The sequence below is a fragment of the Marmota flaviventris genome, chromosome 17, assembly GCF_047511675.1.
Source record: "Marmota flaviventris isolate mMarFla1 chromosome 17, mMarFla1.hap1, whole genome shotgun sequence".
Lineage (NCBI taxonomy): Eukaryota > Metazoa > Chordata > Mammalia > Rodentia > Sciuridae > Marmota > Marmota flaviventris.
This window is the reverse complement of record NC_092514.1, coordinates 21,306,639-21,332,779: the sequence shown is the minus strand read 5'-3', so window position 1 is coordinate 21,332,779 and position 26,141 is coordinate 21,306,639. Positions and strand designations below refer to the sequence as shown.

At 43.1% G+C, this 26,141-nt stretch overlaps 1 protein-coding gene across 3 annotated transcripts in view; it reads left to right on the top strand.

The window, feature by feature from the left end:
- Positions 1-23,529, top strand: part of Shisa6 (shisa family member 6) — a 279,711-nt gene extending 256,182 nt beyond the window's left edge. For 2 of the 3 annotated variants that reach the window (XM_027954068.2, XM_027954066.2), the window contains 2 exons: positions 21,037-21,189; positions 22,976-23,529. In XM_027954068.2, coding sequence (XP_027809869.2) covers positions 21,037-21,189; positions 22,976-23,529 — 707 coding nt within the window. Of the gene's footprint in view, positions 1-17,208; positions 17,266-21,036; positions 21,190-22,975 lie in introns of all 3 variants that reach the window. The other variant, XM_027954065.2, reaches the window with a different exon arrangement.
- The last annotated feature ends 2,612 nt before the right edge of the window (positions 23,530-26,141 follow it).

Here is a 26,141-nt window from a genome sequence, read left to right as displayed (position 1 = left end):
TGATTTGGGAAATTCCCCCACAATGTCATGTGCTTCCCTCCAGGGAGCATTTCAGTTTAAGTACACACACACTTCTCAGAGCAAGTTAGCCACAGATGGATTTTGCCACAGTCTTGAAATTCAGGTTCTGAACCGAATGCACAGGCCAGGAACCCACGCCCTTCTATCCTTCACCATTCCACCAGGGCTTCTTCTCTTTTTAATTTTATTCCAACCCTATGGGCCGCCTCCTCACAAGTATCTCACCTTTCAGTACAGAATGACACCCAGAGGCTCCCCTGAGTTTCATCAGAAGGCACCCCCATCCTCTCTCCTGGGCTCATGCTTACCTGAGATGGATGTGTTGGAGCAGTGATGGTGCCCTCTCTGAAAGAGGTGGGGAGAAGGACACAGCATTTCTCCACCTCTCTCCTGACCCAAATTTCACTGAGAGCCCCAAACTGACCTTCTCAGGGATCTGACAAACCATCCGAGTGTGAACTGCCATTTTGGTACCCTGCCTCTTTGCCAAGAAGCCTGTCCAACTGCCTAAGACAAATGCTACACCCCACAGCCAGCAGGAATGTGTCCCCCAACAAGGAAATGTAACCAAATATTGATTATCAGCCCTCTTTTTAACAAAGATCTTCTACCTGGTCTTTGGCTCATGAAACACGAAGACCATAAATTGTAGAGACCTCAGTATGGAAGAAATCTCAGAGTTAATTAATCTCCCATTATCTCCCCCACTGCATTTCTTCAGTCGCCTCCCAGCTTATCTCCCTTCTTAAATCTAGTCCTTTCCACTGACTACTTCTTAGGAATCAAGGTCATGTCACCCATAACGCCTTTCAGGATAAAGTCAGTCTTCAACCTGCCATTGAAAGCTGCTGTAATCCCCCCTTTTTCCAGCCATCTTTATTGTGACCCTTCCCAGAAAGCATACAGTTGTCACACTCCATCCTCACGTTTTAGTCTTGTCCTCTGTTTACACAAAAGGAGACCCCCCCCTCCTCTGACCTACTCTTCTCCCCCTTCCAAAAATCAAGACTCATATAGCCTCATGCAAAATATATGGGGCTTCCCTTCAGTATTCTTATTGCATTAAAATCTTCAAAATATCTTATGTACTTTCTGCAATTAATTATGCATATATTTGTTCTTTCATTTAAAAAAATTCATTGAACACCTATTATGTACAGATTGGATTGTGTCAGATCCACCATCACATCTGTACAAGTGCAGATGACCAGCATCATTGGGTCACCCGATAGAGGCTCATCGAATGAAAGGAATGTTAGACTCCCTGGGAGATGCCAAGATGAATCCTCTATCACCCATCCGTCATCGTTAAGAGACTGAGTGGTTTAGAAGAGACAAATCATACAGAGACACAGTGATAAGGAAATGTGGCACGTGGTGAACCCTCCCAGGATGTCTCAGAGCTTCAGTGAGTTCACAGGGAGGAGAGATAACCTGCAGAGACTGGAGAAGACTGCAGTGGAGGAGGCCGTGTTGTGTTGTAGTTGACCTTGAAGAATAGATAATAATGGAGAGAGTGGTAATGGGCTGAGAGGCATTTCAGGGCGAAAGATACAGAAGTCAGGAAAGTGATGACTGCATTGGAACTTGGCGGAAAGACCAATAAGGAGTTAAGTGCTCTGATGAAGTCAGGAAGGCAGGAGTAAAGGGCAGAACAGCCCAGCATGTTGACCCATATCCAGATGGCCATGGCTCATTGTCAGGAAGCAGTGATGTACATAATGGTCTCCAGAAAAATTGTGCTACCTGCCCCACTCCTGGGCTTATGGATCTCATGTCCTTCCCTAGTAGCTTCTGCCAGGCTGCATTATCCAATGGAGACTTCAGGTGAAGGAACGGAAGGGTTGCAATGGAAAGGTACAAGTCTGTCATCACTGAGGAGAGGAGGCATGGCTGGGGGATGGATAGCTGCTTTGCTGTGCGCTGAGTCAGAAGCAGCACCACGGAGGAGCTGGAGGTGGGTGTGAGAACAGGTCCTGTGGATTAGAAATGGTATCAGATTTTCTCTAAGTATCAGCCATTTATGACCAGTTTGCAAATCCAGATCCTCTGGAAACTCAGTGCAACTCAACACATTGAGTATGTATTTGTACATATCAGCAAAACAGCAGTTACAGTGTAGAGTTCAAGAGCATCATTTGGAGTTTGTAGACGTGAATTTCAATTCAGATTCAGCCACTGCTTTTCTGTGCCGCCTCCTTGGGCAGCTCGATGTCATCTTACAAAATGTGAATGACCTCACTCACAGAGTTGGGATGTTTCAATAGGATGACATTCATCAATTACTTCACAAAAGGTCTGACACAAGAGGTAGATGACAGAAGAAAATACATAGCTAGGTAGACAGTCTTGGTCTAAATGTTACTTACACTGAGACAACAATATGTGTGGGAAAGCAATGACCACGCTTAGAGTATCTTCCAGTTGTTGCAATGTAGAGAGCAAATATGAAGGTTAACATAGAAAATTTCACTCCCTAAAGAGAAATAGTCAGATGCATTCCTAATATTACCAGGTTCTATTATGCAAGTCCTATGGTGATCTACTTTGTTTAAGACATATTTGGGAGTTTCTCAGAAGTCTGCACACACCTTTGATAGATTCACTGTCCTTCTCTTCCAGTTATTTCAATTTGAGCCACATGCTTGAGATACTGAGCTACTTTGTATTTCCCAGGAGAGATGTTGAAGGCCTATATCAGGGTTTGGGAGATTGTTATATGGGGTGCCCATGAGTGGGGGGTGAAAAAGTCCTAAATTTGCAAAAGAGTTTTCACAACTGCATCTCACTTGTGATGGAATACCATAGACCTTGAATCTCCAGAGTCATCCCAGCTGAATTGCCAGCTTGGCACAGCCACAGAAGCCACGTCCAACCCATCCTCTCTCAGTCGCCTCATCACACACCTGATGCTCACACCTGATCCCACTTCCAGGTAATTCCAGGGTATTCCAAGGTTGTCTTTCCAAAGGCATGATTTAAATAGCTTCCAGGGACTCCCTTGAGTCTGCCTTGATGCCAGGAGGAGGATTAGTGCCCTGCAGCTCAGGAGAGGAGGGTAAATACTACTTTGGTGCTGATTACAATAACCATGATCAGAACAAACACTGTCCCAGCCTCTCCAGGCTGAGACGAGCCAGAGCTGAAGTGGATCATAGCAGGTGGCAGGCAGCTCTCCGGGAACCTAAAGTTTGTCTTTTTAAGTAAATCTGGCAGAAAACACATTGTTTCCCCATGTGGGCATGACAACCCACGCGATGTCATTTTCTTTTTCCCAGGGAGAAATGAAAATGAAAATTTTTGCTAAGTGGGGAAGTGGAACAAGCCCACTGGGGAGGAGCTCCCACAAAGCTGGATTCTCAGGGGCGGGATGCAGGAGACCCTGAATGAAAACTTCTGGAGTCAGGGGGGAAAGACTGAGAAATAGGGAAGGAGGGAGCATGGATGGGGATCCATGACCTCACAATGTCATTGTCATGGGAGGAATCCAATGTGTCATGCTACCCCAATTAAAAGAGTTGGGTTGCATGCCTTAGAATGGCAACTAATCCTCAAGAAGAAGTGCCAAGTGTGGGCAGGATTTGAGACGCCTGCATTCTCCAGACATACTCACACATGCTAAATATTACAAAATGCGTTCACAAGCCCAGGAAATGTGCCACTTTGGGCATTAAGAAAAGAGTAGAAAATAAGAAGAAGAAAGGTAGGGAAAAACAATCAAGTATTACCACCGTGGCTTCTTGCCCATATTTTTTGCTATCTCAAGTGTTGATGCATTTATTCATTTGATAAACATTCAAAAAGGTGCACAGTGCCTCTGGGGAGCCCAGGAAGTATTGTACTAAGGTAAACATAAAAGAAAGATCACTCATGTCATCCTCAGAGATGTTCAATGTATTAATAGTTGGGGAGAAGAGCCTGACATGCAAGAAGGTGTTAATCACTGTCCAAAGAGTGGACGAAGGAGATGAAGAACAACAAAGCCAAACAGTACATGATTAAGCACCCAAAGGAAAGGGCAGTGGTCCTGCTAGGATTGTCCTTGTGCATTGTAGGAGCTGAGCATGGCTTTATGGAGATGAAACTGGAGTTTCATCTCCAAGGACTGGAATGATTTGGGCAAAATGAGGAGAAAGATAACCATCCAGGTGGAAGACATTATAGAATCAAGCACTGAGCTGGTGACAGATGCAGAGGAGACCAGAGGGAAAGCCAGTCCACACGAGACCCTGGCATGTGGGGGTGAGAGGAAGTGGGCCTGGACTAGAAGCTTTGAAAATGCAGCAATATCTGCAGCATTGCTCCAAGGGTAGTGCGGTTGTAGCTGAAAAAAAAAAAAAAAATCTCTAGGATGCTTTGTTTTTTTGTTTTTTGGTTTTCTTTTAGTTGCCAAGATTTCATCTTTTTCTATATATTTTTTTTAATTTTGTACAATATAGGTGTACATAATGATGGGATTTGTTGTTACATATGCATACCTGCATATACTATAACAATATAATTTGGCCAAGATTATTCTCTAGTATTTCCCCCCTGGATCCTATCCCAGACCTCTCAAATCATAATTCATGGGGTAAGAGAAGGGCCAGATTTTTTTTCAAGCAATTCTTAGATATAGTAGAGTTTAAAACTCTTTGGCCTTAGGCATATAAAATTTAGCTTACAAGTAGTTTGTTGTACTTGTAGGCTCAAAGCTAGGTTGACATTTGCATCTGAGAAAACCTAATCTAGCAGACATACAGGGTGGCCCCAATGGAGTAGAGACTGGAAGTAGGAAGGCAATCAGGAAGTTATCATAGCAGTTCTGGTATGTGATGATCAGGCTCCCACTTGACTTCTATAGGCAACATGTACATCAGCTTTGTATTCTCAGGACCCCATGAATCAAGACATTATTTACGTGCCCAGGTATTATTTGTATCTCCCTCCTCAACATTCTCATGATTCTTCAGACAGAAGAACACATTCTCTACGTCTATGGCTGAATAATCAGCAAGACGGCACAACACCAAATCACCTTCTTCACTTTCCCTCCTTCCCACCCAAACACACACATAAGCAAATACAAGAACCCATGTGCACGCTGTTTATTATTTTCATAGAGAGAACTGGCCACTTAGTAGTTAAAGCTGGTACCAACACCAGGAAACTCAGTGTCAGTCCTATGAGCCTTGGACACAGAGGTGAAAAGGGAAGTTCCGGTTCTTAGAGATCGGTGCCCTGCTACCAGGGTTCCTCATGCTCTCAGTGGGCAGAGGCCCCCCACCCTGCTTCTCGGCTGCCTTGAAACAGCCTTGCCGCTCAGGTGGAGATTGTTTTGTCACTTTATGGGCTTGTCAGCATATCGATCAATGAGTCCTGAGCGCTAATTAATTGTTATGTTATCCTGCTCAATCCATCAGGAAGGCTGGTGGCCTCCACTGGGCACTATGCCAAGAGCTAGGACTCACTAAAGGGAGAAGGAGGGGGGGAGACTGGTAATTGAGGTAGCAGAGGTGTGATCAGTTGATAAGTCCAGAGAGAGACAGGATGCCAAACTGAACAGACCACATACACATGCCCACAGAGAAGAGCCCCAGGGAAAGTCTGGGATTTGTTAGCCTTCCTATTCTGTGTGCACTATGAATTCTGCTTTTCTCCCTTTTGCATGAATGCCTACTTCCCACATACCCCAAACATGCATTTGTCACCTGGATTGCCTCTCTAGGTCCCCCACAGGACATCTTTGAGCTACTATAGAAAAGCATTTGTTAGAATGGATTAATAAACCTATGTTGAGCAGTTTTTCCATTTGACCCTCCAGATGGACTCTCTCCCCTCTCCCCTCTGTTCTCAGATGCTGACTTCTATGGACTGCTTTGTTGGGCTACCTTGTTCCATGTCTGTTTATTGGGTTTGATAAATAGTAACTCCCAAAAAGACAGAAGAGGAATGGAGGACAATAAAGTTGGGGACACTTCATTCCTGGACATGCACAGGGATCTGGCTGTGTTCCCGAACCAAGACCAGAAGGCCCTGTCCACTCAGCTCTCTCTCCCTAGAGGTTCTGGTTTGGATAAAGCTCCCTACTCTTGCTAATCCCAGGGTCCTTCCCCATCCTTGTGGATTTCCTATATCCAGCTCACACCTTTGAATATAGTCCCTTTATTAAAATTTCCCCCCCATACCAAGATGAATGTGTATCTGTATCCCGAATGTACCCTAAGTGATAAAAGTGGCCCCTCATCAAATAACTAATGAAATAGGCTGTTTATGGTTGGGCTTCTCTGAGCCTTTAGTATGCATAGTAAATGTCCAAGAAGAAGGGTATAGCATGCAGGATCCAGAATCCATAGTAAATATTTCATGGAAACCAGTTATATAATGTACTGACAGCTAAAGGGAGCTGGCAAAGAGGTGTACAGCCACCAGAGAACCAAGAATTGCTCCTTGGACCCTCTGCTGGGGAACACAATGAGACTTATAAACAGTATGCAAGCTTTCAATGACCATCATGAAAAATCACAACCCTGGGAAATGAGACCTAAGACCTAAGACCTCTGCCACTGACTCTGTAATCTACAGTGGGCCATCTTTCTTTGGTCCTCTTTTCTCACCAATAACAACTTGATCAACAGATTTTAAACTTACTTATTACCAGTGTAAATGTTTCTTCAAATAAATGAATGCTTAGGTCAAAGCCTAATCCAAAGAAAGGTGGAGATCAAGCAGCTTTGCGTGAGGCCTGGGTGGAAGTGACGCTCCGTCCCCTAGACATTATCCCTAGACAGTGGCCTTTGGTTAGTTGGAGCTGGGTTGGAAAACACTATCCTAGAGGTACCCTTCAGCTCCTGCTTTGATGTGAGCACAGAGGAGGTCTTCACAGGAATCGCTGCTGACCTCGACATGGGGCAGGTGCAGGGAGCCACTGGGTCTGCATTTAAGGAAAGGTAGGTGAAGAGCCACAGGGAATCTTTACTATCATCACTTCTGAAAATATGTCAGTTTTAGGCAATAAGTAATTCCCCTTTCTCAGGATAAAGCAACTGCAATGCCTATAACACTCTCCTTGCGGGTGTCTTCAATACCGATTGATTCTTCCCAGCCAATATTCTCACTACTAAAATGTGTGAATGAATCTGAAAGATGGACACAGATCCTCTTCTCCCCAGCTACAAAATCTTAAGTCTAAAATATGTTGGGAATTTTACTGATACCAGAAGTCTTAGAAATGTCTTTAAGCTACTGAGGACTGAGGACACAGCCAAGTTCCCTTTTTCCCTACATCCATCCATCTTTGGTTTAACTCTGAGGTCTCCAGGCTGATAGGGAAATGAAGAACAATTGGGGAGGTTCTCTCTAGAACGCAGGTAAAGCTGGTCATGCCCTAGGGACAAGGTGGGCAAATCTTCCTGTAAAGCAACTGTGAAGCTAAACTGCCTGCTTGGGACTTCTCAGCCACCATAATTATATATGCCAGTTCCTCTAATAAATCCCCTCTCATATGAAAAGCTATGGGTTCCATCTCTCTGAAGGTCCTGGAATCAAAAACACGGACCAAAGTTATTCAACTCTCTACAAAACATTTATGCTTTAAAAAACTACTGAATTTCAGGTAAGAACAGGGAGTGCTTATTAGCTCCAAACATTCTTGTCTAAGGCTGCTCCATCCTCCCAAGGGTGGTAAGCACAGAGGTCCTCATAGGTTGGGCCAGGCTGGGAGTACTAGTGGCTGTGCTGTTATGGTTGAAAGGGACCCGATGAATTTGGAGTGCTGACTGGCCCCCCCTTCTCCTCATCCTATAGAGGAACAGCATTGCGGTTCAAGACTGATTTCTCATGCAAAACAAAGGTGGTCAGAAGCCATTGGGAAGACCTGTTCAAAGTGCCAAAAGAAAAATTGCCAATCACCAATTTTACATCCAGCAAAATTAACCTTTGCAAATAAAGGTGAAATAGAGACATGCTTAGCTAAACAAAGACAGAAAATTCTTTGCTAACAGATCTGACTTATAAAAAATACTAAAGAAATCTCACAGGCGAAAAAGAAATGGACACCAGGCAATAACTCAAATCCATAGGAAGAAATGAAAACCATCAGAAATGAAAAATATATGAATAATGTAAAAGAATCTATAAACATAATTTATTTATATCTTTTAACTTTTTAAAGATATAATATAAAGAGCAATAGTTTTAATCCTGTATTTTTAGGTGTAACATATGTATACATATGTGCCTACAGTATTTTTAGGTGTAACATATGTATACATATGTGCCTACAGATGATGTAAAATAACATTATGTGTACATGTGTACATACAAATGATGTAATGTATTGATAATGATAATACAAAGATGTTATAATTTGAAAAAAGTTCCCATATTCTATGGGGATTAAGTTGATTATGAAGGTTGTGATAAGCTAAAATGCATATTATAATCCCAGAGCAACCACTAAGAAAATAACTTTTAAAATATAGTATAAAATGTCAAAGGAATTAAAATGATACAATATAAATAGACATATCATACTTATGAATTGGAAGACGAAGGCAGAGTAATGATATCAGTTCTACCCAAAGTAATAGAAAGATTTAATAAAGTTTCTATGTCCCTGCAAGAGTTTCTGTACATAGTCAATATTATTCTAAAATTTATATGAAAAGGCAAAGGTAGTAGAATAGCTAAAAGAATTTTGAAAAAAGAAAAACAAATTGGGAGGATCAGTCTAATCAATTTCAAGAATGTCATTTAAGTACCATAATCAAAACTGTATGGTGTTATCAGAGGGAAAGACATGCAGATCAATGTAAGACAATAGAAAACTCAGAAACCGACCTATGAAAATGATTCTTGACAGATTGAAATCTACTAATGGAGGAAATATTATTCTTAAGATATGATCCAGGAGCAGTTTTTTTTTAAAAAAAAGAACCTCAACCTGAGTCTCATAGCTTATATAGAAATTAGCTTAAAATGGATCATATATTTAAATATAAAATTATAAAATATTCAGAAAAAACAGGAAAAAAAATCTTCAGGATCTGGGGATGAGAAAGAAGATCTTAGACTTGAAACCAGAAAATATGTATACATATATATTTCTGATATATATATATATATATATATATGAAAAGATTGATAAATTGAACTTGATCAAAATTAACATTTGCTCTGAAAATATGCTATTAAAAGTATGACAAGATCACCTACAGACTGGGAGGCTATATTTGCAAACCATATATCCAACAAGAGGCTAGAATCTAGGACATATAAAAGAACTCTCAAAACTTAACTGAAAGAAAAAAACAAACTGCTTAGAAAACAGGCAAAGGGCTGAAGAGAGATTTCCTTGAAGAAGATGTTCAGATGAAGAATGAATACATGAATAGGTGCTCAATATCATTAGCCATTAGGGAAATGAACATTAAAACCACAGGAAGGTATCTCAGTAGATACAAAGAGCTAAAATCAAAATTAGTGACAACACCAAATGCTGCCAAGGATGTAGATAAACTGTATCACTCATTCTCTTTGGGTAGAAATGTAAAATGCCATAGCATAGCCACTCTGGAAAACAGTTTGACAGATTCCTTGAAAATCAAACATGCAGCTATCATACAATACAACAACTGTGCTCCTAAAGATTTATCCCAGACAAATGAAGACACCAAACCTTGCATATCCATGCATATTTATAGCATCTCTGCTTATAAGATTGTAGAACTGAGAACAACCCACACATCTTTCAACAGGTGGATGGTTAAACAAACTGTGGTGTATGTATACCTTGGAACATTTACTACTCAGCAATAAAAAAGAGTGGACTGTTCATACATATAATATTGGTACATAGATTCTATTTGTGAAACTCCAGAGAATTATGCTTCATAAAAGAATATTCAATTCCAAAAGTTACATAGCCCATGATTCTATTTATATTATATTCTTAAAATGATAAAATTATAGAAATGGTAACCAGTTCAGTGGTTGTCAGGGGCTCATGAGGGGATGGGTACAGGAAGGAAGTCGATGTGGCCATAAAAGGCAACCTGAGAAATCTTTGCAGTGATAGAAATGTCTGTAACTTGACTGTATCAATGTGAATATACTGATTTTGATATAGCACTAAAGTTTTGCACTGAGGAAACTGGGCAGGGTGTACAGAGGATCTTTTTGTATTTATTATAGTTACATGTCAATCTGCAGCTACCTCAAATAAACATTTAAACTGAAAAGGGCACAATAAAGCCAACCTCCCTTTTTGCTTATAAATCTGTGATTTTGGCAAAATTCAGCGGGATAGCTTGTCTCTATTCCACTTGATTCAGCTGGGGCTGCTAGAAGGCTAAAATCAGCTTCATCTGAAGTGTTGCTCACCCCCATGTTTGGCCTGTGGGTGTTGATATTTACAAAGACCTCAATTGGGATTATCAGTCCTTATGTGTAACCCCTTCATGTGGCCTGAACTTCCTTACAACATGGTGTCTAGGATCCAAGTTTGAGTGTGTCAAAAGAGAGAGAACGGGGGAGGGGGGGGCGCACATCATCTTTTGCAACCTAGTCTCAGAAGTCATGCACCCTTACTTTTGCTGCGTTCTATTCATTAAGGAGTCACAATGGCCCCCAAGTTTCATTATACTTTTATACTCTTCTCAAGGGGGAAAGGCAAGGTTCTGGGGAGCACATGAGACTAGATATATAACCAGGGCCATTTTGGGAAAATGCAGCATCCTACAGTTTCTAAAGACATATTTTCTCTCTCCTAAACCCACAAAATGATCCAGAGCTACTTAGTTTACATGGTCACATTTCTAGCCATACAGAGACTACTGTTTCTCTTGTAATGATTCCTTATTTCTAGAGTAGGAATTCCAATTGGCCCAGGTGAAGTCAGGTATAAACACCTGGTCAAATTATCTAGAACACCTGGAGTTTGGGGTGCATGGTGGGGTGCAGGAAGCAGGGGGGATACTCCAGGAGAACACAGGACAGTTTTATGAGCAGGAGAAATTTCCTTTAGCTATCAGGACAACTTAGAAAGCAGAAAGTAGTAAAGCACATAAGGTCTCTCTCTCCTCTCTCTCTCTCTATATATATATAGATAGATAGATAGATAGATAGATAGATAGATAGATAGATACACACATATGCATATACATATATAGAGAGAGACACGAATACATAGAATATGTTTAATATATATTACCTATTTCATATATATTCACACATGTGTATTTATATCAAGAGACAAGCTTAAAATAGCATAATATAGAAAGGTTAGATATCAAAAGATAGACAAAGTTTATCAGAGAAATGCAAACAAAAAAGAAGCTGGACTGGCAATATAAATATCAGATTCCATGAACTTAAAGGTAAAGAAAGGCATTAAACAGGACAGAGAGTGTTATTTCATGTCAATAAAGGTACCATCTATGAAGAAGATATAAGCATCATGAGGTCTTTTTTTTGGTGCTGCATAATGTAGCTATGAGATCTATAAAACCATTTCTGTAAGAAATACAAAGAGAACATGACAGGTGCGGAAGAGTAGTGGGAGACCTTCACACAACTCCCTCGGTCTTTGACAGATTAAGTAGGTAAAGAATGAATTAGGGTATAGAGAAACTGAATAATGCATGTCATGTGTCTGATTTAATAGATAGATGTCAATTTTGTACTCTACAAAGTGAAAATATACCTTTTCTCTAAGTACTCATAAAACATTTATAAAAATTGATCTTCTATTAACCCACAAAGGAGATCCCAGTGAAATTCCAGAAAGCAAAATTCGGACAGGCCTTGTTCTCTGACCACAGTACAGTAAAACTGGAAATTAATGGCAAAAGTTCAAATCAACAACACTTTAAAATTTAACAACACTCTACTAAATAACTCTTGGGTCAGAGAGGATAGCAAGGCTGCAATTACAGATCACCGAGGACACAACAACAATAAGGACACTGCGTACTGATGCTCATGGGATAATGCCAGATGTAAATTCAGAGCAGAAAACCTTATATTATTAATAGAAACAAAAAGAAAAATAAATAGCCTAAGATTCAAGCCAAGAAATTATAAAACAATAACAAACCAAAACCAAAGAAAATGAAGAGGCAGGACTTAACAAATCCAAAAGCATACAATAATTATTTGAAGATAGAAAAAAAATATAGGATCAATACATACAGGTCATTTTTTTGGAAAAGGAGAATAATATGAATACATTACTAATTCAGAAAACATGGATACAAAAAATAAAGAACAATGAAGGGGAAATGCCTTCGTGTATAGAGAATGTTGTAGGGGGTATTTCAGTTTTCAGGCAATAATATTTTAAATGTCCAATAAGGTTGGTTTTTTTTTTAAAGAAAAAATATAAATTACAAATTGAAATTAGTATCAGAAAGCTTGAATGAATCAATTTGCAAGGACTATGTTGCCAAGCATGAGAAAGCAAGATACATATTGGTTAAGGATTTGGGATCTAGCGCTAGTCTCCTAGGATTTGCATTCCAGCTTCTTTTGCTAGCTATATAACATTGGGCAAAATATTCAATCTTTAAAAACCTGTTTCCTTATCTCTAAACTGGCAATGATAACAATATCTACCTCCCAAAGCAGTGAAGCAGTCAATGACATAATACAAGCCACGCCTCTAGTCCTATGCTAACAGAAGGACTGCCCCCCCAAGACATAAGGCATTTTTATTGTTACATTCCTTCAAACTTCCAAAGAACAGATACTTCACATGCTATATAAATAATTTCAAAGTAGAGGAAAAGATTCCATGCTATCCATTTGGTTTCACAAAAATTATCTTCAAACAAAACTCCTTGACAGTGTTAGCACAGAAAAATACAAATTTTATGAATGCGTAATGTATGTCAATTAAATATAAGCAAATACAAGCCAGAGTTGTAATGAAATAAGAAGACAACAGAATCAAATAGAATGTGTTCCGGGAATAGTTCAGTGTTTCAATATGAGGAAATCTATCATCTACTTTATCACACTGTTGGGTAATTGATGACATGCTGACTTAGAAATGTTTTTAATTATTAGCCTAGGGAAATGATACATTGCCACAGATTTGTATTAAGGTTGTTTGGTATACCATTCTTAAACTTTTAAACAATCTAAATACCAAAATATAGAGGTATGCTTAAATATATATACTTCAATGTATAATGCTTAAACAAATATATTTTTCTGTATTTGATAAAAATGATGTATAGAAATATTATCTAAAGAAATAATATACAGAAATAAAGAACAGGTTATTCTATACAAAGACCATTGTGAAATTATAGAAAATATTTCAAGGCATATTTTAAAACATGAAAATATATCCAAGAATATGATGTTTGATAAGTATGAAAAAATTAAAGTAACATGTGCAGCATGCTTGCAATAGGGAAACTATATATTTTTATCTCTATGTGCATATCCACACATATGTATGAGCATTTGGATTGTTTCCTTGCTTTTGTTAATGTAAAAATACTGCAGTAAATAGCCTCATACATTGGAAATTTTGCAGAAGGGTGAGGATCAAATCACCATCATGTTTTAATCCATTTTAGAACTATAATCTGTGTGAAAAATGACACACATCTACAGAAGTATTCATGTAACATTATTTAAGTATGTGTGGGGGTTGTGTGTGGGTGTGTGGGTGTGTAAGCACACACAGTTATTTATGCAAGAAGTGGAACAAAAGAAAATGTCACAGTGATTATCTTAGGGCAGTTTTAATTTTATCTTTATATTTAATTGAAGATATTTCTCCTTAATACCAACACAGGAAAAATTCAAGTGTTAGAAAAAAAACATTTTCAGTGAGATTCAAACAAAAGAAAAAGCATGGTATTTACATACAAAATATGTGAACTCAAGACAGGAGTTTGCAGATGAAGTTCATGACCTCATCTGTAAAAGAAAAAAAGACAAATACATAAAGATTGCAATTAAGGTATTTAGAGAGTTTTATAGTGTCTGGCAAATGATAGGCCAATAATCTATATTCATTCTACTCTTCTCTGAATCACATGGGGATCTTTGGAAGGATTAGTTTAGAAAAAATGCATGTGAAAATCAATGGAACTGGGGGAATTATGTTAAGTGAAATATGTCAGACACAGAAAGACAAATACCATATGTTCTCTCTCATATAGAAGCTTAAACATTGATCTGAATGTAGTAGAGTGATTACCAGAGGTTGGGAAGGAGGGGGGCCATAGGAGTAGAAGGGAGATGGATAATGTATACCAAAACAATTAGACACAAGGAATAAGTTCTAGTGTCCTGCATATAGCATAAGGGGAGGGGCTACAGTTCACAACAGCCTATTATACACCTATGGATAACTAGAAGAGAGGGATTCAAAGACTCCAAATACAGAGGAGAGATAAGGAAAAGGAAATGTTAATTATCATGATTTGATCGTACATGTTATACGCATGTATTGAATGTCACACTGTAACCCATAAATATCTACAAATATTATTTGTTGATCCAAAACATTTTGTTCAATGTTTTAGGAGATGGAAATGCTAACTACCCTGATTGGTCGTTACTCAATATATATATATATATATATATATATATATATATATATATATGGAATTTGAACTTCATAAATATGTACAATTAAAATTAGAAAAATAATTTTAGAAGAAAAAAATCCATGTGAATGAGTTTAGCACAGGGCATAGAGTATAATCGGTTATCAGAAATTATCTGAATCTGCATTATCCATAATCCTTGCCTGGTGTTGCCAAGACCCTAGATTAAAAACTCTCCACCATTTAACCTGGGCAACCCCTGTTGTTGATACTGCCATATTGCTTAAAAACCAACCAATCAACCAAATAAAGAAAGGGAAATATTGAGAGAGGATAGGGAGGGAGAGAAGGAGGGAGGGAGGAAATGAATCACTTTTCTCCTTGTTTCTGGAAATGAGCAAGAGGAAAAAAAATATTTTCTCTCCTTTCCTGGATTTCCTCTTCTTCTTAAATCCAGGTCCTATTCAACCTTTGGTAAATATTTTCTTCCCTGGCTGTAACTTTTATCTTTCTCAGGAAGGAACATTCTCTTCAAATGAGAGATTCTGGCCTGCTGCCCAAGCCCACATCATATTAGATAGTGTGCTTGATTTTTTAGAGTCCAGACTTATTGGTTTGGGGAATGTTATGTGGTTAAGAGGATACAGGATGATTTGTCTTAGAAATTGCCGGAGCTTAGAGCTAAGCAAAATCTTGACAATATAGTGTGGGCCTGGATTCAGTAGAAAACAATTGGAAGAAAACTTTGAGGGTTCATGTGAATATGGAGAATGAAAGGAGGAAAACAATCAAGATGACTGATGTTCCACCTTCCACACCCATGAAACATAAGTACCTAGAACTTGAACAAAGGAGAATAAAATGATAAACTCACTTTGGGACTTATGGTCTGGAGTAAGGGCAGGAATGTCAAGGGATGTCCATTAGCAGTTTAAAATGTAAATTGCAAATCAGATTTGCCTCAGTCTAAAGTTGCAGATTGGCGAACTATCACTTTGGGCAAGAGGGTGGAATATTTTGAATGGCATTGAAGTCGGCATTGAAGTCTTCATGAAGAGTAGTGTTTTAGGAGATGGAAATGCTAACTAATGCTTCTCTAAGAGCCTCCGTTCTTAGAGAAGAGGGAAAGGGATACCATAAAGGAACTAGGGAATGAGTAGCCAGAGAATATAATGCCAAGGGTAAGAAAGACAATTTCCACAAGATGTACAGAAATAGAGACAGATGTACTAGCCCTGTGAAGATGATGTACTAGCCCTGTTAGATCCTCAGCGCCACATAAAAATAAATAAACAAAATATGACAGAGCCATATTCCACAGTGTAGGTATAATAAAGCAAAGACTGCAGGCTGGTGTGGTGGCACTCTCCTGTAATCCCAGTGACTTGGGAGTTTGAGGCAGGAGGATCAGATGTTCAAGGCCAGCCTGGGCAACTCAGTGACACCCTGTGTCAAAATAAAATTTTAAAACATTGGGAATGTAGTTCACTTATAGCCCCCTTGGGGTCAATCCCCAGTACTGAAATAAAGAAGAAAAAATACCTTGTGCCTCTTGGTTAAAATTAGATACACACACCAGAGAAATCAAGAATACAATACTGTTGGGCTGGGGTTGTGGCTCAGCAGTAGAGCGCTCGCCTCACATGTGTGAGACTAGGGTTAGATCCTCAGAACCACATAAAAATAAATAAACAAAATAAAGATATTGTGCCCTCTATAACTAAGAAAAATATTTTTAAAAAAATACAACACTGAGTTGTAGCAATAATACAATGTTGGGAGTATACATTAGAGGCAAGCTAAATCTCCATTCTAACCATTTAGAAGCTCTTGGAATGCCCTGAACTCTGGACTTTGACAGCAATACCCAAAATCTGTTTATTTTATGGATCTATCTAAGTAGGCTTTTGCAATATTAATAAAAGAAATTCTTCTAAATTATTGGGTATGTCATTTAGCCTAGAACCCAGGACTCCTGATCTCAGGCAATGGATAGTTCTCATCAGCTTGCTGCATCTCAGGATATCCCCAGACACCTGTATTTAAAATTCTTAAGCTGGGCACGATGGTGCTTTGGAGGCTGAGGCAGGAGGAAGGTGAGTTTAAAGCCAGCCTCAGCAACTTAGTAAGGCCCTAAGCAACTCAGAGAAACCCTGTCTCTAAATACAATACAATAGAGGACTGGGGATGTGGCTCAGTAGTTGAGTGTCCCTAGGTTCAATCCCCAGTACCAAAAAAATTAAAAAAATAAAATAAAATAAAACAAAAACCTTAAGTCAGGGATCCTAATCCTGGTTAACCACACCCTAGCACCCCCCCACCAACTCAGTTCCCCATCCTATGTACATATGCTTGCCAAATGCTCCTTTTCACCTCCCTCTATCCCAACAAGTATGTATAGCTGGTAAGCCACATCCAGGGACGGGTGTGGGTCACCATGGTGACAGAGGAAGCCCAGATGCAGCAGGAGAGAGACAAAAACAGTTTCTTGGAGCATAATACACTAACTCCTGCCTTTCTTAGAAGTATTTCCCTTGAGTCAGAAAAAGACTTAGAGGTAAAGAGAGCTGCTGTCATGTTGGGGAGACATTGGAATGTTTGAGCCCTTCTTTAAATTTTTCTTTTCTGTGACTTTCAGGTGATCATCAGTATAATCATCCGATTTTAAGCAGTGCTACCCAGACCCCTACACATGGTGAGAGATGACTGAGAGCACTCGGCATTCCATCCTCATTCCAAGTGGCTCCATTCCAACCATGGATGCCTATCCAAGCATCAAATGCATGGTCATTGACTCACTGAAACTGAGGAGCCACATGCCTGCCCTCCTCCTGGCCACAAATCTCCACTCTCCCTTCGTCCCCTTGGTGCTTCTGTCTCTGATAGCAGAGTGATTTCCTGCCATGAAAGAGAAGAAGCAAGATCCTTTCTCAACTCATTTACATTTGCAATACGTGTCACTTCTTGCGGTCATAGATTCTGTGTCTACGGCAAGAAGATGAACACACTTCTTTGCCCAAATCTACTTTTGGCATCATTAATACAAATGGACATGAGACTTGGTTAAACTATCTCCATCTTCCCCAAACTAATTAATATTTGATGAAACTCAGAGCTGATTGGGCTTCAGCCTCTTGGCAGGGAAAGAGGCAGAGAACCCTTAGCAGAGGAGGACAGCCAAAGAGTTACAAAACCATGTTTTTCCCTCCCCGGTTCTAACATCCTCCCACCAGGTCACAATATTTGGGACCACGGAGAAAAACCTATTTGGGGAGTCCCTGTTCAAAGCTCAACAGAACATAAGATGGCCATGTAAACTGTGAAGCTTCAATTATTCCTGTCTCTTTGCTATGAAAAAGCATAAGCATTATTCACGTTTTAGTGAGAGAGAGAGTCTGAAAAATATAAAGATAAATTCAACAACCCACATGGTAGAGACCTACCACTCTCATGTGAGATTGCACAGTGCCTCAGCATCGAGGTTGAGGGACATTTTAATTAAAAGTAGGGGAATAGACTGTTTTGATGTGCCCCTCAAGTGTAGTGCTCCTAGTAGAAATATATGACTAAAGAGTAGTATAATCAGATATTTCAGGTTGTAGGGTCTAGCTAGAATTACAACTGAGAGAGATCATTGAAAAGAGTGGCAGTGTTGAGGGAGCAGGAAGGAGGATCGATATATGAAACATGTTGAGAAAGATTTGTTAGTAACTGAGCAGGGCTGAGGAGAGCCATGAAGAATAGCAAGCCAAGGTTAATGAGAAGAGTGGAGGAGGGGCTGATAATACCACCTAAGCAATCAGGAAAATCATGTGTACAGGGAATGGAGTTGTTCATGGTGAGTTTGGATCTGGACATCAAGAGTTTGATATGAGTATAGGATTTGCAAGAAAAAAAATCCTTCAATAGGCAGGTAGGGATGCAGAAATGAAGTCTGGAGGAAGGTTAGTGCAGAAGATCCAAGTTAAACTTTGGAGACAGCAACAGAAGACTTGGGAGTGAGAACAATCTGTGCAAGAATCCCAAAAGAGAAAAGCAGAGGGTAGAGATAGGGAGCCCTGGGATGCCAATGGTGTCGAGAGCTTCCACTGACTCAGTAACATTATGGGAAGAGCAAAGGCTGAGCTGATTTTTTTCCCAGAAGGAGCCAGCACAAGCACAGAGGACCAAGTACAAAAGGAAGAGCCATCCTCCCTCTCTCTCTTCCTGCCATCTTTCCTCCAACTGAGGCAAGGAGATGGGGGTTGATGAGTTCCAGTACCTGCCCTTGAGCAGCTTAAGGTGTGGGGGGAGCATTCCTGTCTTAGATATTACCTTTTCCCCAGGAACTGGCAGAGAAATTATTAAGAAAGGAGGAGGCCTGATTAACCACAGAGGTCCAGTTGGATCCTGGTTTGGTGCCAAGTAATAGGAAATAATCAGGAAAATCCGAGAGCAAGGCATATGCTGTCAAGAAGATGGCCATCGATGAAGAGCCACAAGACCAACTCAGGTCCAATTATGAGAGACCAGTTAGACACTAACCCAGGTGGACCTTGCGAGAAGGGTTAAGTGAGCCAGAAGAGAAGACATCATTGTGAGCTGAAAAGATGTGACATGATCACAACCAAGAGCTTGGAGTTAAGGGAGAATCTGATAGAGGAAGAGTAAGGAAGGAGAGAAAGCATGATCAAGGGGCCAGGGGCAATCCTGATGGGGACAAAAGGCAAGTTAGAGTTGGCACTGACTCAGTGTCATGCTTTAGAAAACAGTGGGGGAGCAACAGTATCCAGAAATATTGCATTTGGAAGGGGGTGAGCTGAGTGATGTCCTCCTTGGAAGAATGATGCCAATAAGCAGAAAAAAGTGTGCTCTTCTCAAGTACATCCAGAAGTGAAGAAACAAAGGCTAAGGGACTGGTGGCTATGAACCAAGTCTAGGGATCAGAGCTCTCAGCTTCCTGCCCACCCCACTTCCTTGGCATCTGTCCTGGTCCATGCCAGGGAGGTGCTCTCTGTACAGTATGTTCTGATCTCTCAGGGATGCACAGCATCCCCCACCCCCTCACATATGTACCGAGCTGGTATGAACAACAGCTGATTGGCTGAAATCCTCTGGCTCGATCCCCAGTTCTGGGGGTGACAATGCAGGCAGGAAAGGATAGAGAAGCCAGGAGTTCCCTATTCTTGGAGTTGCCCTTGGATAAAGCCGAGGAGGGTTTCTCACTCCCCCACTGTCCACAGAATTCTCGTGGTCCATGATTCCAGCACACTCTTTGCCAAGAGGTGTGGGAAACTACAGTCCATCTGCACATCTGTCCCAAGACCCCTTCTTAGAGGTATACCAACCATGGAAGATGGAGGGGATGATGCAGCCAAACGGTAGCCTCTTAACTGCCTGGTTTCTGAGAATAGTACCACTATTTCCACCAGCAACTACCTCCTGTCGTTTTTTGTGTGTGTGGCTCCTCCTCCTCCTGTCAAGCTTTAAGGCATGCTTGCCTGCCTTTCCACCACTCCTTTCTGACCCCAATGCTCACCACCTCTCCCTTACCCAGCCATGCCCCTGCTCTCTCCCTTCCTGTGTTATTCCTAATCTGGCTCCTAGCTCACCCTGCATGGTGCCCCCATTGGTCATTCACTCCATTTCCCTTTTACCATTTTTTCCATTCCTTCCTCCATTTTCTCCCCAGGTCTGTCACTGGGCGATATTCCATCCTCTCTCTTCTGACCTTGGAATCTCAGGGGAAGAGGGAAAAATCTCAGGGGAAGAGGAAGGGTGTGATGAGCATGTTTGCCCACATTCTTTCCTCTAGCACCTTAGAGAGGACTAAAGGGGCTTCTGGGAAAGGGATTAAAGTAAGATACTTGGAGGGGAGGCTCACAATGGCTTGTCAGGTGTGGAGCTTGGAGAGGGCCAAAGGAGCAGTAGCTGTCTGAGGAGTGGAATGACATCGTGCACAGAGCGTGGGTAGGAACTTCAGCAGAGTTGAGTCCTAGGTGCACTTCCTCCACGGGTATGTAGAACAAGTCACTGCAGCTCCTCCCAAGTCCGATTTGTCTGAGTCAGAGAGTGGGGTTTTCCTGCAGCTATTAGTAGAGGATACTTTAGCATAGAAGTGGATGATTTTATGATGCTCCTCAGTTACATCTGGCTTACATTTTCATCAGACAACCTAGTGATGTCCCAGGAGAAAAATTCTACTTCTGAGTCTGAGTTCAGTCTGCGATTCAATGAATGGTCAACACCATAGGAGCCAGTGACAGTTAAAACCTCCTCCTAGGCTTATTGACAACTGGAACTGAACCCGAGGGAAACTGAGTCAACAGCACCTGCTGTGTCCTAGCATAGTGGTTCAGGAAAGCAGAATGGGGACTCTAGTGAGTGATGAGGCAGAAAGTGGAGAGAGGGAACCTGGACCCTATCTCTTGTCTACCTCAGCTTTTGTCTTCACTAATACAATGCACTTTCCTCCCTTTTCTTGCAGAGAAGCCAAGGATGAACAACATCCTGACATCAGCCACCGAGCCCTATGACCTCTCCTTCTCCCGCTCTTTCCAGAACTTGGCTCACCTTCCCCCCTCCTATGAGTCTGCAGTGAAGACCAACCCGAGCAAGTACTCATCTCTGAAGAGGCTAAGTAAGCCAAGTTCCCCTCGGGGCTGAGGTCTGTCTCTGGGGTCTCCAAAGCATCCTCCTCTGTCTCACTCTCTTGTCTGGTACCCAAGAGGACAGGTGCAGAATCCCAAGGACAAAGAGGGGAGTGGTACACAGGAAGGTGTACATGGTCTGAGTTCACTCTTTCCATAGATAGAACAGAGGCCACAGGACTCAGATCTACATTCCCATAAGTGGCAGCACTTCAACTCATGCACCAGTTCAACTGCAAGGAGCCTTCCCTAGCCTACACACCACCTGTGTTTTTCAAACCATGGGCACTTCTTGCTCTATATCCTATCTTGAAATAGACAGTAGTAGTGTCCAGAGCTTTCTCTGAGATCCTTCAAAAGCCTCATAAACCAGCTCCCTCTCTAACCAAAGCAATGCCATCTTAAGGACCAAAGACTTCTACCTCTCAGGTGCAAATCCCATTTCATCAGTTAAAGCTGGTTTATCCAGGGACTGCAGTTGTGCCATTTGAGTCTAGGTAGGCTATGGTATTGATGGGTTTAAGATACTAAGAAGTCAAGAAAGTTCATTGAATGACAGCTCTCCTTTCCAGATCTTCTGACCCTTGGACCACTCTTGCCCCCTGCTCTCCCCATGAATCTCTTTTGATGATCATCCAACTGTGATTCAAGACTCAGGGCTTCTGGGTAGAATGGCTCAAGTTTACATCAGACACCTCTGTGGTGGAACATTGAGTTTCTCTGGCAAGAGGAGGGCATCTCTGATGAGTTGAGGAATCTGGTGGATGTACTGAAATGAGGGAATGTTACTCATTAGGCAGGATATATCCATCAGCGACTCCTCTGGGCCAAATGAGAAGCAGGCCCCATTCCTGCATTTGGCAGAAAATTCAAATGCTGTCTATAGGAAGTCTCATGGCTGAAATTTGGAGCAATGCAGGTTTGTGTGTGTCCTACATAAATTCAAAGGTCTAGAGGGAAGGTCTGGAAGAAGAGCATGGAGCATCTGAATGAAATGCACACATAGGATCCTTCCAGCCTGCTATAGTTGTGGGTGCAGGCAAGAGTTTGTGTAGGCTGATTGTATGGCTGTGTGGGGGCTGGATGCCTGTGTGTTGGCTTCCTGCGCATTGGCTGCTATTCCAGAGAAGGTGTTACTATATTGCTAAGTTAAGGATTTTCACAAGTGCCTTGTAGTTGGAGCATCTTACTTATCCTACCAGGAGGCTGATTCTGTGACCCAGCTCCCAAAGAGGCTCTAGACCTCGTATCTGAAAGCTGCTGAGTGCTACTTAGATGTTTCAGCAAGACAGGGAACCATTCTATTTCAGGACTGTGGTGAGATAGGTACAGCGTCAGGGCAGGAGGGCTCAGAGAGTTGGGCTTGTATCAGCTCTGCATGAACTCTCTGGTAATCTTGAGGAAGCCCCTTAACCTCTTGCTACTTGAGGTGGTCCTTGGACCAGGAGCAGCACCTGGGAGCATGTTAGAGAGGCAGACTGTTGGACCCCTACCAAACCCCTGAATCAGAACATCAGAACCTGTACTGCACAAGCCCCCAGGGGTTAGTTTGCACATTCAGTAGAGTAGCATGGCCTTCACTTGTCTCAGCCTCTGTGTCCCACTCCATCAACTAAAGGACTTTGACTATGTTGTCCTGGAAGAGTTACAGGTCTGTGTTAATCAAGTTGCCTGAAGGACTCTATCCAAGGCCCTGGCTATGGGGTCACGTGTTGTCTTTTCTCTCTCTCTCTCTCTCTCTCTCTCTCTCTCTCTCTCTCTCTGTCTCCCCTGCAGCTGACAAGGAGGCTGATGAGTATTACATGAGACGGAGGCACCTGCCTGATCTGGCTGCCCGGGGCACTCTCCCCCTCAATGTCATCCAGATGTCACAGCAGAAGCCGTTGCCCCGAGAACGACCCCGCAGGCCCATTCGGGCCATGTCCCAGGACAGGGTTCTGTCCCCAGAGCGGCGCCTGCCTGATGAGTTCAGTATGCCCTACGACCGCATCCTGTCTGATGAGCAGCTGCTCTCCACCGAGCGCCTGCACTCCCAGGACCCGCTGCTGTCCCCAGAGCGGACGGCCTTCCCCGAGCAGTCGCTGTCACGGGCCATCTCGCACACGGACGTCTTTGTGTCCACGCCCGTGCTGGACCGTTACCGCATGACCAAGATGCACTCCCATCCCAGTGCCTCCAATAACTCCTACGCCACCCTGGGCAAGAGTCACTCCACGGCAGCCAAGCGCCACGCCTTTGCCTCACGCAGACACAACACGGTGGAGCAGCTGCACTACATCCCTGGCCACCACACCTGCTATACCGCCAGCAAGACTGAAGTGACCGTGTGACTGGCGGGGCCCGGCTGGGGCCATCTGATGGGCTGGGACCGGGCAGGGCAGGGCAGGGCAGGGCAGGGGTCAGGAGCAGAGCTTCTCTCCTTGTACTTCTCCCTTCCCTGGTCCCCTCTGTGGTAGGTGGGGGTGTGCACCTTGGTCGAGAAAGCCATACCCCCAGGGGACACAGCCCCTTGGCCTGGTCCAACACTCAGACCCAGTATCTGGAGCGACTGCTCTTACTCTTCCAGTAGAGTCCACGGGGAGTGAGGAGAGAGGCGAGGCCCCAGTCTCACTCCCACACCTTCATGGGCTCCCCTCTGTCCCACGTCCCCTCCTCCCCCTTCTGAGGACTCAGTGGCAGGTTCTGTCAGCCAAAAAGACCCTCTCCTGATCTGAAGCTGCCTGAGTTGGAACCGGCCAGCGGGTACAGTCAGTGGGCTGACCGAAGAGGCTGCTCGGTCTCATTCATTGACCTAGAATGCATCACGGAAATCTTCTAGTGCCTACAAACTGCCTGCTCGCTCTCGCAGTCGGAGAGCTGCTGTGTTCATAAGCACAATAACGATTCTCTTCTGCCTGCTGGAACTCTCTGGTCCCCACCAAGTGGCCCTTCCTTTGCTGACCCCACCCTGGCCCTCCTTCCCTCTCTTCAACCCGGCGACAGGGAGCATTCTGTCCTTCAGCGACATCTTTGCTGTTGGGACCCCTGTCCTGTTCCAACTGGAGGCCCTGGCCCCCCTCCTATAGGGGACTGGCTTTCCCTAGGCCTACCTGACTCACCCTCAAGTTCTCTGGGGCTTTAGCTCTTGTCCCCCTAGCCCAAGGGGAGTAGCAGTGGGCTGCAGGGACTTCAGGAGTGCCCTTCCTGATCATCCCCACATTTCTTCCAGGCCTCTAAGTCTGAACTATGACCGCCACTCAGGCCTGCCTTCTCCACCCCTGTTTTGCTCCCCGGAGGCACCTTCGGTGGTCAGAGAGAGGCAGGGTGGGGAGGGCCACTGTGATGCCCAGGATCTCAGGGGCTCACCATTCCCATCTTTCCAGGTCTCTGCTTGTCCTCCACCATGAGCCTCAGGCAGGACAGAGGCAAATGCTTCTAGAGACGGGATGCTCAGCACCCCCAACAAGAAGGACATCCCTGAGGTAGTTGTCCTACACCATTCACACTCCTCTTTCCCCCATTTCAGCCCGTTTGCTGGGCTCCTTCTGGGTTCAGAACTCCCTCTCCCACTCTGGCTTCCCTTCCCCCATAGCTCCATTACTCTGTCCTGGCTGCTCTTTTCTCAGACCACTGGCCCAAAGGGGTACAGACACATTGTCAAATGCATTTAAACAATGGTCTTCTGGGCTGCTGATCTGGGAGCTAACTAGCCCCCCCCCACACACACACACCTCATTAATTTTTCCCTGCAGTGGGCATCAGGCAGACCCGCGCCCACCCTCTCTGTGAGGGGCTCCACTGCCAGCCCATCCCAGCCCCTTTTCTGTCTTCAACCTAGAGAGTGGACAATGGTTGACCGCTCCTGGGCAACTAACCATGAACAGAGCAGTGTCCGCACCCTCCCCCCAAGACCAGGGGAAGGGAGATGGGGGCTCCTCCATTCTCAGAGCCAGGGCACCTTCCCCAGCTAGGGCTGGGGGAAATCAGTTCCAGACTGTTTGGTAAAGGCATGACGAGAGAAAAACAAGACTCCAGCAACCGTGCCCTTAACTGGAATTTGACATTCCCTCAGTTCCGCATGGATGGCCCTTTATAAAAAAGAAGGGTGGGAGGATTCCTCAGTATCTACCCTGGGGATATTTAATCAAGTCCACGAACAGCAGAGAGATCAATGGACTGCTTCCTCTTACAGATTTCAAGAAATTGCAAAGCTCTTTTTCTCCTCCCTTCCCCAAGGCTCACTTCCCAGAGTGAACAGGAATGCCCGGCATGAATCCTGAGGGGATGGAGGTTTGGGGTTACAAAGATGCAGCCCTCAGCTTCCCCACTGGGCAAGTGTCCCTGGGACTGTGGTGCCAGGGAGCCAGGGTCCACTTTGCTTTCTTCCCCACAAACACATAAACCTTCTTAAGGGCTGGTCCCCATGGGTTTATGAGTGTTTGTTCTAGAAGGCTGGAGGCTTCTAAGAAGGCTCAGAAAACAAGTAATCAGTCTAAATATAGCAGTTGATCACTCCCGGATTTAAAGATGTGTCTCATAGCTGGCCCCTAAGCCTTGAGAGCCACTTGTTGGCCGAGGGGGTGAGGACAGGACATGGGTAGGTAAGAATTCCCTCCCCGGGTGTCTACACATGCACACACTAAACCCGAGAGCTGGGCACATCCCATCTAGGCATCTTCTAGCCACCAAGTTCTCCATCCCCCAGGGGGATGCTTTTCCCTCAGCCCTGTCTCTGACAAGGTGTCTGTCTCAAGGGTTGTTTGACAGGTTGATCTCAGAAAATTTCTCATTCCAGCCTTACCACTGTCTGGTTGAAAATCTTTGGTGTCCGTTGGAGCAGAAAATTCTGCTTAGAACCCTTACTTCTTTTAAAGGATTTTTTTTTCCCTGTCTCACCCTTGAGTCGGGAAGGAGGGAAGGAGGAAAAGAGGGAGTGAAGAACAGAAAGCAAGAGAAAAAGGGA